The sequence below is a fragment of the Leptodactylus fuscus genome, chromosome 1, assembly GCF_031893055.1.
Source record: "Leptodactylus fuscus isolate aLepFus1 chromosome 1, aLepFus1.hap2, whole genome shotgun sequence".
Classification (NCBI taxonomy): Eukaryota; Metazoa; Chordata; class Amphibia; order Anura; family Leptodactylidae; genus Leptodactylus; species Leptodactylus fuscus.
Genome location: NC_134265.1, coordinates 61,291,565 through 61,306,815, shown reverse-complemented (window position 1 = coordinate 61,306,815; position 15,251 = coordinate 61,291,565). Strand labels below are relative to the sequence as shown.

The 15,251-nt window shown below is 45.3% G+C and overlaps 1 protein-coding gene across 3 annotated transcripts in view; it reads right to left on the bottom strand.

Moving 5' to 3' along the window:
• The window catches only part of RASA1 (RAS p21 protein activator 1), a 43,839-nt gene extending 31,576 nt beyond the window's left edge, over positions 1 to 12,263 (bottom strand). For all 3 annotated transcript variants that reach the window (XM_075271052.1, XM_075271062.1, XM_075271070.1), the window contains exon 1: positions 11,843 to 12,263. In XM_075271052.1, the coding sequence (XP_075127153.1) occupies positions 11,843 to 12,078 (236 nt within the window). In that variant the 5' untranslated portion in view covers positions 12,079 to 12,263. The remainder of the gene's footprint in view (positions 1 to 11,842) is intronic.
• Between the last annotated feature and the right edge of the window lie 2,988 nt (positions 12,264 to 15,251).

Genomic DNA, 15,251 nt, shown 5'->3' with positions numbered 1-15,251 from the left:
CTTCTATAGCCAACATATTTTGCAGCTTTTCACTCCGACTGTCTTTTCAGGTACTCTCCAACCCTGTGCATAAGAGCTTACACTCTATACTGTATGTGGCACCTTCTGTACTTTCCAATGATTTTTCCATACCTTACTGTCGATATAGGAAAAGTTTCTTTTTAGAAAAGGGAAGAAAGATGAAATGTCAACTTGTGTGTAGAAGGAACTGTGTAGAGGGCAATGGTCACCAACCTAAAAATACATACACTTCTTCTTTCTGCCTGATGACATCTTCCCTGGTTCCCATGTACATAGATTAGAATGGATGTAGGTCATTTGCTGTATATGGAGCACAAGAAGTTTTTTTTTTGTTTTGTTTTTTTGTTTTTTTTTAGTGTAGAAATGTTTTGTTTAGTGTAGAAATTACATTTTATCCCAGACTCGGATGCAATGCGAATTAAAGGATTACTCCAGTTATAAAAAGTTAACCCCTATTCAAAGGATAGAGGGCCAAGTTGCTGATTGGTGGGTGTCCCACCACTGAGACAACCAGAGATCTTGAGAACTGATGTGTTTTGTTCTCCAGTTACAACCAGGACGCCAGGTCGTACAGCATGTGCCACTCCATTCAACTGAATGGGGACAGCGGGAGACAGCCAACACCAACCGATCAGCAAGTTACCCACTATAGTTTGGCTAGGGGGTAACTTGTAGTAACTGTAGTATCCCTTTAAGCTTAAGCTGTGTTCAAATAAAAGCTAGCACTGAAATAAAGACTAAGCCCCTATTCACATGCAGCAGCGTATACATGTTGCTTCTGTCATCCAGAAGCGCACGGCATACATATTTTTTTTTAGGTCTCACAATGTACATTTTTTTTCTCCTATCAGTATGTCTTTGTAGAATGGAAGGAAAACCACGCAAACACGGGGAGAACATACAAACTCCTTACAGATGATGTTCCTGGCGGGATTCGAACCCAGGACTCCAGTGCTCACCACTGCGCCACCGTGTTGCCCTATGGCATACATATTCTAACAGTAGGACATTCCCCTGTGACGCTGGGCATGACTTGGCATTCATTTGAAATAATAGCTATGACTGTGAGGGCAAGAACCATATAAGACTCTGACTTATGATCATGTCACAGGCACCCTCCACTATACCAGCAATGACAAACTAGACTTTGTCTCCATACTATATTCTACATTTTTTTCCATGCGGATGTTTTGTTTTTCTAATTGTGTGTTGAATGTTTTACCACCTATTCCCGGCAGGATATGTGATAAATGCAGTAATGGTGGTGGGGTCTGTACACTCAGATACATGGCAATATTTTCTTATCAAGGGCTGTGGAGTTTGTAGAATATAATTTTTCCGACTCCGCCGCCACCCCTCTGGTGTTTCGACATTTCGTACACAGCGTATTCAGATCACGCTGCATTCAACACTTCACCAGCCAATTGTTTGAGAGTGGACGAGAAACAGAGGCCTCCATTTTAGAGATAACAGTACTAATCTCATGGCATGACCCAATTTTATAGTAAACATTATCGGATTGCGAATAGACATACGGTAATTTCTGGTTCACACCTATGGTATACAACAGGATGAAGAGCAGATGTATTTATGTATTTTCACCACTCACACTATGCTGGCTGTAATCCCTGTGTCAGTGACAGGAAGTGACCAAGCTATGCCAGGGTATCATGTCAGGAAGTGACACAGCCACAGCAAATGTGACAATGATAGACAGCTACAGCGGTAACCACACAGAGACAAGTATATATAGTGGTTTATAAAGACCATGAAACATTCTCTAAATGCTTATTCAGACTGCAGATCATGGTGTACCTGGCAGGCACTGCCCTGCTCACTAGCAGCACTTTTAGTAATGGTGGTTATGAGTACTGCAGCGTGTCCCGTAGACTCGACATATTCCTCCAACTCAAGTGAATCACAAGACTGTTCTGAGAAACAAACAAGGCTTTCTCAAAGACTCAACAATCCTTTCCTCATTTGAGAAGAAACCAAACAGCACGCCTACACACTACCCCTGGCTCTGTACTGGGAAAAGCATATTATCCATAAGACTGGCATGTCAGATCAAGGAAGATCGCAAGGCTCACTACACGTAGGCAGACAGTCAGAACAAGCTGAAGCAGCCACAGATATTCTTTAAAGAGATCCTATCACTTGATACCCCTTTTTTTCTAACTAACATGTAGGAATAGCCTTAAGAAAGGCTATTCTCCTACCTTTAGATTTCTTCTCCGCGTCGCCATTCAGTAGAAATCCGGATTTTCTTAGGTATGCAAATAAGTTCTTGCGCAGCACTGGGGGCGGTCCCCAGCGCTTCTCCACAACGCTCCAGCGCTGCCTCTGGAACGCCCTCTCCCTGTGTCTTCTTCCGTCCTAGCTTTCAATCTTCTAGGCCTCAGGCAGAGTCGACTACGCATACCCGGGCCATAAGAAAATGGCCGCTTACCCCAGCTTACTGTGTACGTGGCCAAAAGAAAATGGCCATTTACACCAGCTTATTGTGTAAGTGGCCATTTTCTTGTGGCACGGGCACACTCAGTCGGCTCTGCCCGAGGCCTAGAAGATTGAAAGCCAGGATGGAAGAAGACACAGGGAGAGGGCATTCCAGAAGAAGATGGAGGCGGCGCTGGAGATTTCTTTTGCAGCATTGTGGACGCCCCAAGTGCTGTTTGAGCGCTGAGGACCGCCTCCAGTACTGCAAGAGAACTCATTTGTATACCAAAGAAAATATGGATTTCTACCGAACGGCGGCGCGGAGAAGACATCTACTGTCACCTACTTATGAAGGAGTTGGTGTCAGACTGTGGAAAATAAGAGTGAGTTGGTGGTTTGGCCTACAGCCCTGTTGGAAACTGTACAACCACCACACTTGGCTGTCTGTATAACTGAGCACCTCAGGAAAGCAGAGACTCCTACCTAACATGAGAGGATATGATGGGAAGAACACCAAATCCACCATATTAGAGGTATTTTAAAGGGGATGTCCCTTAAAGACATTTTTAGGATACATGGACATCATAAACGGGGTGGGTCTATAACCCAGAGAGATGCCATATATTACTACATTTTCCCTGTAGGGTCTATCCCAACAAAATGATCTGTTTGCCAGGGGTGGGCAGAGAGACACAATCAGCCGCATAGCAAAAACCCTAAAGTGAAAGAGCCGGGCTCAGGGGAATTAATCTCGAATACTTGCATTCCTTGCGAAAAAATGCTGGAAAATCTTTTACTGTAACTAAGCTAAAATACAAGGAAATCTAATCCATCAGAGGATGTCCACAAATTGCAGATAGGCTAAAGATTCTCAGAGAATACGACTCCATTTACATCACATCTCTGCTTTCCTTTAGCACATTTGTTTAACCGATGCAAAAAAAAAAAAAAGGGCACTAATAGATGGACGACCTTTTACAGCTAAATCAATGCACACATTGGATCAGATTCTGTACATTATTTAGGACAGATACAAAAATATGGATACTATTTTTGAACTTAAAAAATATATAATTGATTTTTTTTCTTTTACTTTTTTTTGGCCTGTTTACTCCTGTTTTTTTGCATCCATGAAATGGATCTGCTAAGCAGATGTAAAAATTGTGATCTGAATGGGGCCTTACATGTGGAAAATCCAGTGTATACTAGTCCAGGCAAAAAGACACTGCAGGAAGAAAAAACAAATTGCTGTGGAAAATGGCTGGTAGTGTGGATTTTAAAGGGTTATTTTGCCCAGCAAATCAAAGATAGGCGGTAACTTCTTCAGTGGAGGGATCCCCAAAATGCCCTCCCTTCCACTGTGCTCATTTCAGTGGGGCCGCCAGAGATAGCCAAAGTACGGTATGCACCAGCTTGGTCTGGGCACCATATCATCGAGTCTGAATAATGTCATTGACCAATCATTAGAATAAAAGAGCAGACACACAAGACTGGAACAATGGGATGAAGCCAAACTCATTTCAGGGATAGTGGTTCATTTGGGCAGTATTCAGCAATTAGGAGAAAGAAAAGCATGAACTCAATATCCTCAGGAAACCCCTCACTGTACACATTTTCAAAAAAACAGGATATACGTAGAAGTGCAAATGATTTAAGTAAGAAAGAAACGCCGAGCTGCCCGTGTTATAGCACAGCACACCAGCGTGTCCAGAGGAAAGATCATCCCCTGCAAACAACAGACATGTCCCATCTCTGCACTTTGTAATGCCAATAAATAAATAAATAAATAAATTGCATGGAGGTGAAGGCAGGGGGGCCACATGTTGCAGAAAAGCTACTTTTTTTGTTGCAGATTTTGCTACTTTTTTTTTAGCCAATCCCAGGTGGAGCTTAACCAGAAGGGAGAAGTATTAGGGGACGTTCACACAAAGAAATTGACTACAAATTTCGGTCACTGAATCCACGGCAGATTCTGTTTGGAAAAAAAGATAAGGGGGCGTTCACACTACCGTAGGTGTCTGACAGCTAGTGTCCACTGCTAATGTCCATTCAAAATCTCCGTGTCCGTGACATTTTGCATTGATTTAAATGGAGATCGGGTGCGTTCTTTTACAGTCCGTGCCCTTCCTTAACTGTCTGTTCACAAATATGTCCGACTTTTCAAGGGGACAGCAAAAACCTACGTCGGGTTTTGCTGTCCGCTTGAAAAGTCAGACATCTTTAGGAACGGACACTTAAGGACAGACACGGACTGTAAAAGAACGCACCTGATCTCCATTTAAATCAATGCAAAATGTCACGGACACAGCTAGTGTCCAATGCTAATGTCCGCACAAGATTTTGCACGGACATTAGCAGCGGACACTGGCGGTAGTATGAATGCTCCCTAAAAAGAATTAGGCAGTCTGCTCGATTTTGCCTGAAAAAAAATAAGCATCCTGCTCAACCTTGCTGTGGATTTCATGGAACGGGACTCCATACTGATCAGATCGCGGACAAAAATAAAGAGGAATTTCTCTTCACTTTCCGCCATGTGAACGTACCCCAAGTGTTCCCATTACCCATTTCTTTTGAAGCAACTCCAGGGTTTGGCTCAACAAACTTCTGCAAAATCTGCAACAAAAAAATAAACAATAAATTATATCTATCTATCTATCTATATATGGGCAGCCTTTTTTTTTTTTTTTTACAACGTGGGCTCTAAGCCTGAAGGTGGTATTGCAGATTAATATGAGGGCTCCTCTTTAGGGTTAGCTACTACATCTCAAGTACCCAAAGCCATTCATAAACAGGTGGGCTCTTCAATATTGCAATACCATTTGGAATCATTATTTTACCCTTGAGCTATCGCCAAGGGATGGTAGTATAGCAATACCCAGCGTCGAACTCAGGAGGCGATAGGTTATCCTTGGTGATTAACAAATAGTCTCCTTTCTGTAGGGTTCAGACAGTTTATTTACTATATACCACTTGGGTCAACAAGGAGGGTTGTAGGTCTGGCGGCTGTCCATCCCTGTGTATGATCTGGGGTTAATCTATAGGTTTTTGGGGGTCTATACTTCTCCCAATTAATTCTGACTGTATACCAACTGAATTGAACTTGGTTTTATGATTGTTTATAGGATACTTTTAGCTGCATTAATAAAAGTTACATTTTAGTCTACATAAATCCCACTAAAATTCTCCTTTTTTTTGCAACATGGGGCACCGGCCTTAAGAATTATGCTTTGTTAAATGGATTTGTCTACAGACAGCTGTGACCCATGCTGTGGCTGAAGCCGTCACAGTTAAAGGGACAATGTTAGGCAGTGATTCCAGATGAGAGCGGGACCATCTGCGGCCGTCTACAGGCAAATCAATTTGCAAGTGTACCCTGGGCGAGCAGGATTTGCATATCCAGAAAAAGATGATCTCAGCTCTGCTGCCAGCTTGTGACCCTACACGGCACCATTATTGGACCTGACACTTTCTAGTACTATAAAGCAGTAATGGTTCCAGGACATCGAGCTCTTCAGCCATTCGTTGTGGGAGGTGAAGTAAAGAGCAGAGCACATATCATCATGTCTAGTGGTAATTTGAGGTAGAAACCACATCCTGTCTGCAGCAATACAAAAGCCACATTTCCTGCAATCCTCCGCAAAAGCAAGGGTTAATGGAACAGAAAGTGAGATGGAAAATAAAAGGTTAATCGACGCAAGCATTTAATTACGGTATGCTTATACACTTTCTTGTCTGGCTTATTTAGGATTTAACCCTTAACGACCATTTTACAGCAGCAGTCATTAAAAGTCCTCGTCCTATTCTTACAGAGTGGTAAAATAAAGTACGTATGGGTATCCTGTGCTGGCAAAGTGCGGGTGCTTGGCTGCGTCAGGTAATGAGAGAGGAGATCCCTCAACAACCTAGACAGGAGAACCCGATAATCTGTTTAGTCCTTAAATTGCAAAATACAGCAAGGAGGTCTCTGACAGAGTAACCAGGTTTCTTGGAAATACACTGCAGTCAGGCTGGGGGTACAGGGTCCACGATCAGACATTTGTCCTCTACTCTATGTAGAGAAGATACATATTCTTCATGCCATAAAACCTTTAGGGCAGTGGTTTCCAAAATCTAGACCAAGTATTGTGACATGTGAGGAGGATACAGGCTATGTTCACATTTGTGCCAGAGACTCCATGGGAAGCTCCGTCTTAATGTCCACCTGAAATCGGCGGGTGAAGTCGTCCTGGGCGCACAGCTTTTGTCCGCTACTTTCACCTGGCGGATCCCATTATAGTCAATGAGGTCCATCAGGCACTGGATGTAACTGCTTTTTTTTAGTGGTCCGCCTATCTGTTGTTCTGGTCCTTCAAAAGACCAGGTCAGCAGACATGCCTCACTAGTGTGAACCTGGTGTAAGAAAAGACTTTCCCACCTTCTCCAGGGCAGAGAATACAGAATTTATATATGTTACACATGTCCTAAGTCTCCTACAGGCCCAAGACATTTACTGGATGTTAAATGGTTGTCTCAAACGTAATAGGAACAGAGCACAAGAAAAGAAGGAAAAACACGGCGGCACTGCTCGTTCCTCAAACTAGGTACTCAATGCTTCCTGGTTAGGAATATCGACCAACAGAAGTATGGACCTTCATCATTATCCTGCCATTGTGTAGGGTGGTGTTCAACGTCCCAAAGCACACATGAAAATAGCAAAACAGCAGAAAAACAGAGGGCACTCACCACAGGGCAAATGTCTTCTAAAAACACAGTCCTTTATTTAGGTGCATTAAAAACATGTCCTGGGAGGGAGCGATGACGTAACAGGCAATAAGGCAACAGCCGTTTCGCGCTCTCAGAAGCGCTTTCTCAAGCCTTATATGCCATAAAGGACTGTGTATTTAGAAGAAATCTGCCCTGTGGTGAGTGCCCTCCTTTTTGTAATATGACTAGAGTCTAGCTGCCAATCCCTAACACCCGGGGTCTTACAACTCTCACAGTCCAGTGACCAAAGCAAATAAGGCCCAACACTGTCACACAAATGACCTCACTTAAACTGGCAAAAATCAACCAATCAGAACTCAGCTTTCATTTCTTAAAACTGGTCTGGTAAAGATTAACCCGCATAGCCCATTAAGCGCACTAACAAATATTGCATTTACCCCTGAAGAGACTCCCCAGTATAATAATAGTATTGGTCCTGTTCAGTCCAAACAAAACCGCTGTGGTGAACCTCGCAAGAGAAATCTTTAAAGATTTGCCCATCACTTAAAGAGGACCTTTCATGGATTTGGGCACATGCGGTGTTATATACCACTGGAAAGCCGACAGTGCGCTGAATTCAGCGCACTGTCGGCTTTCCCGATCTGTGCCTCGGGTAAAGAGCTATCAGTGCCAGTACTGTACCTCTTCACAGTCAGAAGGGCATTTCTGACACTGTAAGGAACGTCCTTCTCCACAGCAGCGCCTATAGACAATTATCAGGAGGGAAGATGAAAAATGTCCTGTATCGGGGGCTTTTTCCTCCGCTTTCAGTTTCAAAAAAAGGACACCTAACATTAAAGTCCTCCAGACTCTGTGTAACATAGCATCAGTGGTTTGGCCTACCTAGTTCATAGCACAGCAAAAAACTATTCACTTTGCAACAGAGCTAAGTAGATTGAAGTAGGCTGCGTTTGGCAGAAAAGAAAATGCCTACAGAGTGAATTTTTGCACTTCTATTTTCACAATTACTTGTGATTTAGGAAGTAGAGGGGGTAGTTTGTATTGGCCTAGTAAAGAACATGCTATAGAGGAAGTTGTGAATTACCAGAACACATACAGAGAGTGATATATAGTAATATAAAATAGTGCATTATACTCATTACAGATCAGCCAAATGCAACTGACCAGGGGTAATACTTATATAGGTCATATTACCAAAGTATCTTGGGAGTAAGGGTTCGTTCACATCTGCATTTGGATTCCGTCCGGGGGAGTCCGCATGGTGAACGGAATACCAAATGTAAGTGCAAGCGATGTGCAGTAAAAGCACACGGACCCAACAGACCATAATGGGGTCTGTGTGCTTACCACCAGATCTCCGCAGGCATCGTGCAGACAGGAAAGTAGTTCACCATCTACTTTCCTGTCCACATGATTTGTGCGGGCAGTGCGCGGCAAGCACGCAGACCCCATTATAGTCTATGGGGTCTGTGTACTTTTACAGCACAGCGCTTGCAATTGCATTTGTATTCCGGTCGAGGGTCTCCACGTGAACTCCCTCGGACGGAATCCAAACAATGATGTGAACGAGGGCTTATACAGGACTTAGATTCCGAGGGGGAACCTCTTCATAATTCAGTTGGGACCTGTATTAAGACTGGAGCACAAAAGACCAATATTTTAATAAATCAGTCTCACTGTCTGTAAGAAATCCCTAAGGCCTTATTCACAAGACAGTGAAAAACAGCCATGTGACTGCAATTTTCATAGCAGCCGTCACACGGCCATTTTTAACACATACTGGGACACATTTACCATGAGCCTATTTTTTAATCGCCAAGTGCAACGATATTTGTAGCAAAGAGGGTTTTTATGCCACCCATGCCTCTTTCTTGAACGGGAGCGCGGCATGGACAGAATGATTGTCCCAGACAAATTTATGTCATACATTTGTGTTTTCTAGCATAAATGGTTGCCGAAATCCATACCAGTAAGGTGCTGGTGCAGTTTGTCAGGAGAGTCCCCACCAGGATGTGCCCCAGGTCTGTGTGGTTTCCACACAAAGAATGCGGAGAGAAAAGCGCTGCTTACAGAACCGTTCTCTACGCATTTTTCATGGTAAGTTCTAGGAATCTATCATACATTAAAAGTACATTAGGAATCACAAAGTACTTTTTTTTTCCCCCCCTCCCATCAGCATGTATTTTGTAGAATGAGAGGAAATCCACGCAAACACAGGGAGAACATACAAACTCCTTGCAGATGTTGTTCCTGGCAGGATTCGAACCCAGGACTGCAGCGCTGCAAGGCTGCAGTGCTAACCGCTGGGCCATCGTCTAGCCCCACGTCTGTCTGTTTTTATGACGTGTCTTCAATGCTGGAGTACAGACATCCCATGACCGCCAAGACCAATTAGTCACCTCAGTGGTTGCTGGTAGCGAACTGATGATGTCTGCGAGTGACGTCACCAGTCCATCTCCAGGGACCCCTGAGATCAGTGACTGACTTTCGATGACAAAGATGCGGCAGGAGACCAAAAGGACACCAACAACAGTTAACAGATCACTAGGTAAAAGAGAATATGCTTTTTCATGTTACACCTTGCCCGTCCAATTTCCAAACTACCCCTTTAAACTGTCAAGACAGGACAAGTGGCTCTTTAGGGTGCAGTCACATGATAAAGAGCTTACTGTGAGCAGGTCTGTGCCGCTCGGATTTACAATCACTTTTATTAATGATTGCTTGTTAACCCCTCACTTGCTGCAAACTGGTAACAAGTAAGACTCAATAAGCGTAGTTGTACACAAGGTGGTATGGACTGAGCAAGGAAGCCCCGCATTGTGTGCCAGCGCCCTTATAATATGCATCAGATACTGCTACTTACAATGAAATCCCTAAGGGCTAGTTCACACGGGGACATGGACGCTGATTTTGACAGCGGATTTCGCGGCCAAATCAGCGTCCATACAATGTATCCCTATGTGAACTGCTCGCTTTTTTTTTTTCTGCTAGCGAGCTAGCAGAAAAAGAAGCGACATGACCTATCTTTCGGGCGGAAGCCGCTCGCGATGAGCCGCGGCTTCCGCCCAGCCGCAGCGCCCTCCATGTCGGCTCATTCATTTGAGCCGACAGCGGAGGTGAAAGCTGCGACCGCGATGGTCGCGGCGGGAGCAGTTCACATAGTGTGGACATTGTATGGACGCTGATTTGGCCGCAAAATCTGCTGTCAAAATCAGCGTCCATGTCCCCGTGTGAACTAGCCCTAAGTTCTCAGTTTACACGTCTTAAGTTGGTGAATGGGAGGCTGACCAGCTCCGTCTTTTCACTCTCTAGAGATTGTAAGGTATATTCTGTAACATACAGATGACGTGAGCTACAGGCTCACCAGATGCTGCAGGTCATACACAGGGTATAATATCGTAGTAGCATGTGGTACATGCAAATATTGGTGTGATTTCTGCACAAAAAGTTTCTATTCCATGTGGATAGCAGTTTTAAAAACTCCATTCACATGTACTGTACTGTAATTTACAATGTTGGGTCTGCTATGTCTGAACTTGCCTGATTTGTCAGTGTTTTAGCCATTATTTTTTTTTAATGACTAGCACCCATTGTTTTGTTATGGCCCCATACACACAGCCGTGTATTATCACAGGTCCATGAACCAAGAAAAATGTATTGGTTTGCGGAGGTCACAGACAGCACATGGATATCACCTGTGTGCCATCCGTGCTGATCTGTTACGGACAGGCTCTGTGGAGATCATTCTGGCTGATCATCATATGATCAGGATGGCAAACACAGATCCGGAAGAGTGTAAACAATTAATAGAGAATAAAGATGAAGAAAAAGCGCAATTATAGACAAATACATTGTGTTTACTGCAGTAATCCTTAGGCTACAGCGCAGATTCTGTAAAAAATGACAATATAGTGCCATGTGCTGGGATTTTGTGCCTGATAAAATGCGAGGCTCCCGGACAGAAACCTGTCAGACCTCATTACAGTCAATTGGACCTGTTGGGTGTCATTTGTTTCCATCTAGATCAACAGCGTCCAATAACTTCTGACCCTAGAAACGCAGAAAAAGGAAACACCAGTGCACATGTGAATGAGCTCTTATTTGAAATACAACTTGTGGGGCGTAGAGGAGAGAAAATGTGTCAGGAATGGCAAGTTACCTTACAGCAGTGATCAGCAACCAGCGACACTCCAACTGTTGTGCAACTACTACTCTCAGCATGTCTACGGATGAAGCACTCAGGGTCATTGAAGCTTTTGTGAACTACAACTCCCAGCATGCCCTGAAAGCTACAGCAACAGCTATAGCTGAAAGCTACAGTCCCATGCTAGATGTGGTGTGTGCAGCGGTCAGGGCTTGCTGGGATCTGTAGTTTCACTGCAGCTGAGTGTGGCTGGCTGGCTGGCTGGCTGCCAACCCCCTACCTCGCAGGAATGGCTCCATCTCATACAGTGACAAGTGGTATCAGTGACCAACTACTAGGGGACTACAAGGCCCAGCAGTCACTCCTCACACTGAGGAATGCAGGAGAGTCCTCCATAGCCAGGGCTGGAAGGCTGCAGGGAAGCATGGGAGGACAGGGCTGGGTGTGGAGGGAGGGTGTGCCCGGGCAGACACATAAACAGCCGGGAGTGCAGCACTTGTCCTGGCATCACTGCCCACCACGGCTCCGGGTACTTACTGGTTGGTAGGGGGCGCACTAAGAGGAATCTCCACCTCCTCCTCTTCATACTCCGGTCCGTCCAGAGAGTCCGCTTCTTCCACAGGGCCCAGCCCCAGGCCATCGAAGGCTATTGGCAGCGGGGGCAACGGAGGAAAGCTCTCCGGAGGCTGTGACAGCAGCGGGGCACTTGTGGGCAGCGTCGCCGCCTCCCCGCCTCCTGTCATCAGCCCCAGCGAGCCATAAGTCGCTGACATCCCGAGCACCACTGAGAGCAGCCCGGCGGCGGAAGTGAACGGGTGTATGCCACGGTCTGCCTTCTACGGGAGCTGCGGCCTGTCAGCCCGGTGGCCGCACACCCTGGCGTCTGCGCTCCGGCCGCCTCCCCGTAACTCTCTGACCGTCGGCAACGGAGGGGGCGCCACACACCAAACTGGCTATGGAGAAGGAGGGGGCGGGGCCGCAGGCGCCTCTCTGGCCCCTCCCTCCGACCGTACGTCATCAGGCGCAAGGACGCTCCCCACATGTGAGCGGCGCGCAGAGTGGAAGAACGGGATTTTTTTTTTTTTAAATGATTCAATAACATTACATCTTTATTTAAAAACTAGCACAAACAAGAACGGGTATGGTCAATAATTATGAATGGTGGTAAATTGCATTGTGAGCACTTCCCTATTACAATGATGCACAGGCCAGAGATATGTATATATACTATGTGTGCATGCACGTATATCTATATATGCATGTGCACACACTGGAACCTCTAAGCCAACCACTCAAAACTGCACAGAAAAATGGTCTTTTATAGGTCCTTTCTAAGAAAAAAGAATACAGGTTAAAGAGGACCTTTCACCACTTTTGGGCACATGCAGTGTTATATACTGCTGGAAAGCTGACAGTGCGCTGAATTCAGCGCACTGTCGGCTTTCCCGATCTGTGCCCGGTGTAAAGAGCTTACGGTGCCAGTACCGTAGTGCTCTATGGTCAGAAGGGCGTTTCTGACCATTAGCCAGGAACGTCCTTCTGCCTCGCGGCGCCTATCGCGCTGTGCTGTGGAGCGGGGAGGAACTCCCCCCTCCCGCTCCTGATAATGCTCGTCTATGGACGAGCTGTGTGAACAGAGGGAGGGGGGGGGGGGGGGGGAGTTCCTCCCCGCTCCACAGCACAGCGCGATTGGCGCCGCGAGGCAGAAGGACGTTCCTGGCTAATGGTCAGAAACGCCCTTCTGACTGTAAAGCGCTACGGTACCGGCACCGTAAGCTCTTTACACCGGGCACAGATCGGGAAAGCCGACAGTGCGCTGAATTCAGCGCACTGTCAGCTTTCCAGCAGTATATAACACTGCATGTGCCCAAAAGTGGTGAAAGGTCCTCTTTAAAGGGGCTCTATCAGCAAAATCATGCTGATAGAGCCTCACATATGCGTGAATAGCCTTTAAAAAGACTATTCAGGCACCGTAAATGTTATATTAAACTACCCCCCGTTTTAAAATAATATCCTAAAAAAGAATGTGATCTACTTACGCATCATACACGCTGGGCGGGCATTCAGGGTGTGTCTTCATCTTCATCCACGCCTCCTCTTCCTCCGATGTCCTCCGGTCCCGTCCTTCTCCGGCGCTCGGAAACTGACACTGATAAAAAAAAAAAATGGCTTGTGCGCCTACGCAGTAGCCTTAGTAGAAGCCGCATGCTACTGCGCATGCGCCCAGGCCATTTTTTATATCAGTGTCAGTTCGCGAGCGCGGGAGGAGGACGGAACCGGAGGACATCGGAGGAAGAAGAGGCGGGGATGAAGAAGACGGCGCACCCTGAATGCCCGCCCAGCGTGCACGATGCGTAAGTAGAGCACATTCTTTTTTAGGGTATTATTTTAAAACGGGGGGGGGGGGGGGTAGTTTAATATAACATTTACTGTGCCTGAATAGCCTTTTTAAAGGCTATTCACGCATATGTGGGGCTCTATCAGCATGATTTTGATGATAGAGCCCTTTTTACTAATCCCATCCTTGCATAGGCTTTAGAAAGGCTATTCCACACCTACCTTTAGTATGTAGATTGCCTCAGTGGTCTCTGAATACGTCCGTTTTTATTCATATGCTAATGAGCCTCCAGCCAGCTCAGGAAGTTCCCAGCAGCCTCCTCTCTCCTATTATCTCCTATGTGTGTGAGGCAAACAGGAAGCTGAGTCTTTAGCAGCAGCAGTCTCCCATAGAAAACAACAGGGAGAGGTGTGCACGATGTATCGTGCACCAGACTAATTAGCATATGAATAAAAACTGACTTATTCAGAAAGCACTGAGGCAATTTACATACTAAAGGTAAGTGTGGAATAGACTTTCTAGAGGCTATGCAAGGATGTGATTAGTTAAAAATGACTTTTCCTAGTGATAGAGCCCCTTTAAAGTGTAATGGATTCAACAACCATGTACAGCACCCAAAACCTCCATAATTACACATAACCAGGTATCACATCAGTATATTACACAGAGCCAGGTGTCACATCAGTATATTACACAGAACCAGGTATCACATCATTATATTACACAGAACCAGGTATCACATCAGTATATTACACAGAACCAGGTATCACATCAGTATGTTACACAGGACCAGGTATCACATCAGTATATTACACAGAACCAGGTATCACATCAGTATATTACACAGAACCAGGTATCACATCAGTATATTACACAGATCCAGGTATCACATCAGTATATTACACAGAACCAGGTATCACATCAGTATATTACACAGATCCAGGTATCACATCAGTATATTACACAGATCCAGGTATCACATCAGTATATTACACAGATCCAGGTATCACATCAGTATATTACACAGAGCCAGGTATCACATCAGTATATTACACAGAGCCAAGTATCACATCAGTACATTACACAGAACTTATGCACCTCGCTCACCACAAATGTGGTCAGAGATGGGTGGGAAGCGGCAGGACAGGGATACCTGAGCCCTATACACTCACCGGCCACTTTATTAGGTACACCTGTCCAACTGCTCGTTAACACTTAATTTCTAATCAGCCAATCACATGGCGGCAACTCAGTGCATTTAGGCATGTAGACATGGTCAAGACAATCTCCTGCAGTTCAAACCGAGCATCAGTATAGGGAAGAAAGGTGATTTGAGTGCCTTTGAACGTGGCATGGTTGTTGGTGCCAGAAGATCTGGTCTGAGTATTTCAGAAACTGCTGATCTACTGGGATTTTCACGCACAACCATCTCTAGGGTTTACAGAGAATGGTCCGAAAAAGAAAAAACATCCAGTGAGCGACAGTTCTGTGGGCAGAAATGCGTTGTTGATGCCAGAGGTCAGAGGAGAATGGCCAGACTGGTTCGAGCTGATAGAAAGGCAACAGTGACTCAAATAGGCACCCGTTACAACCAAGGTAGCCAGAAGA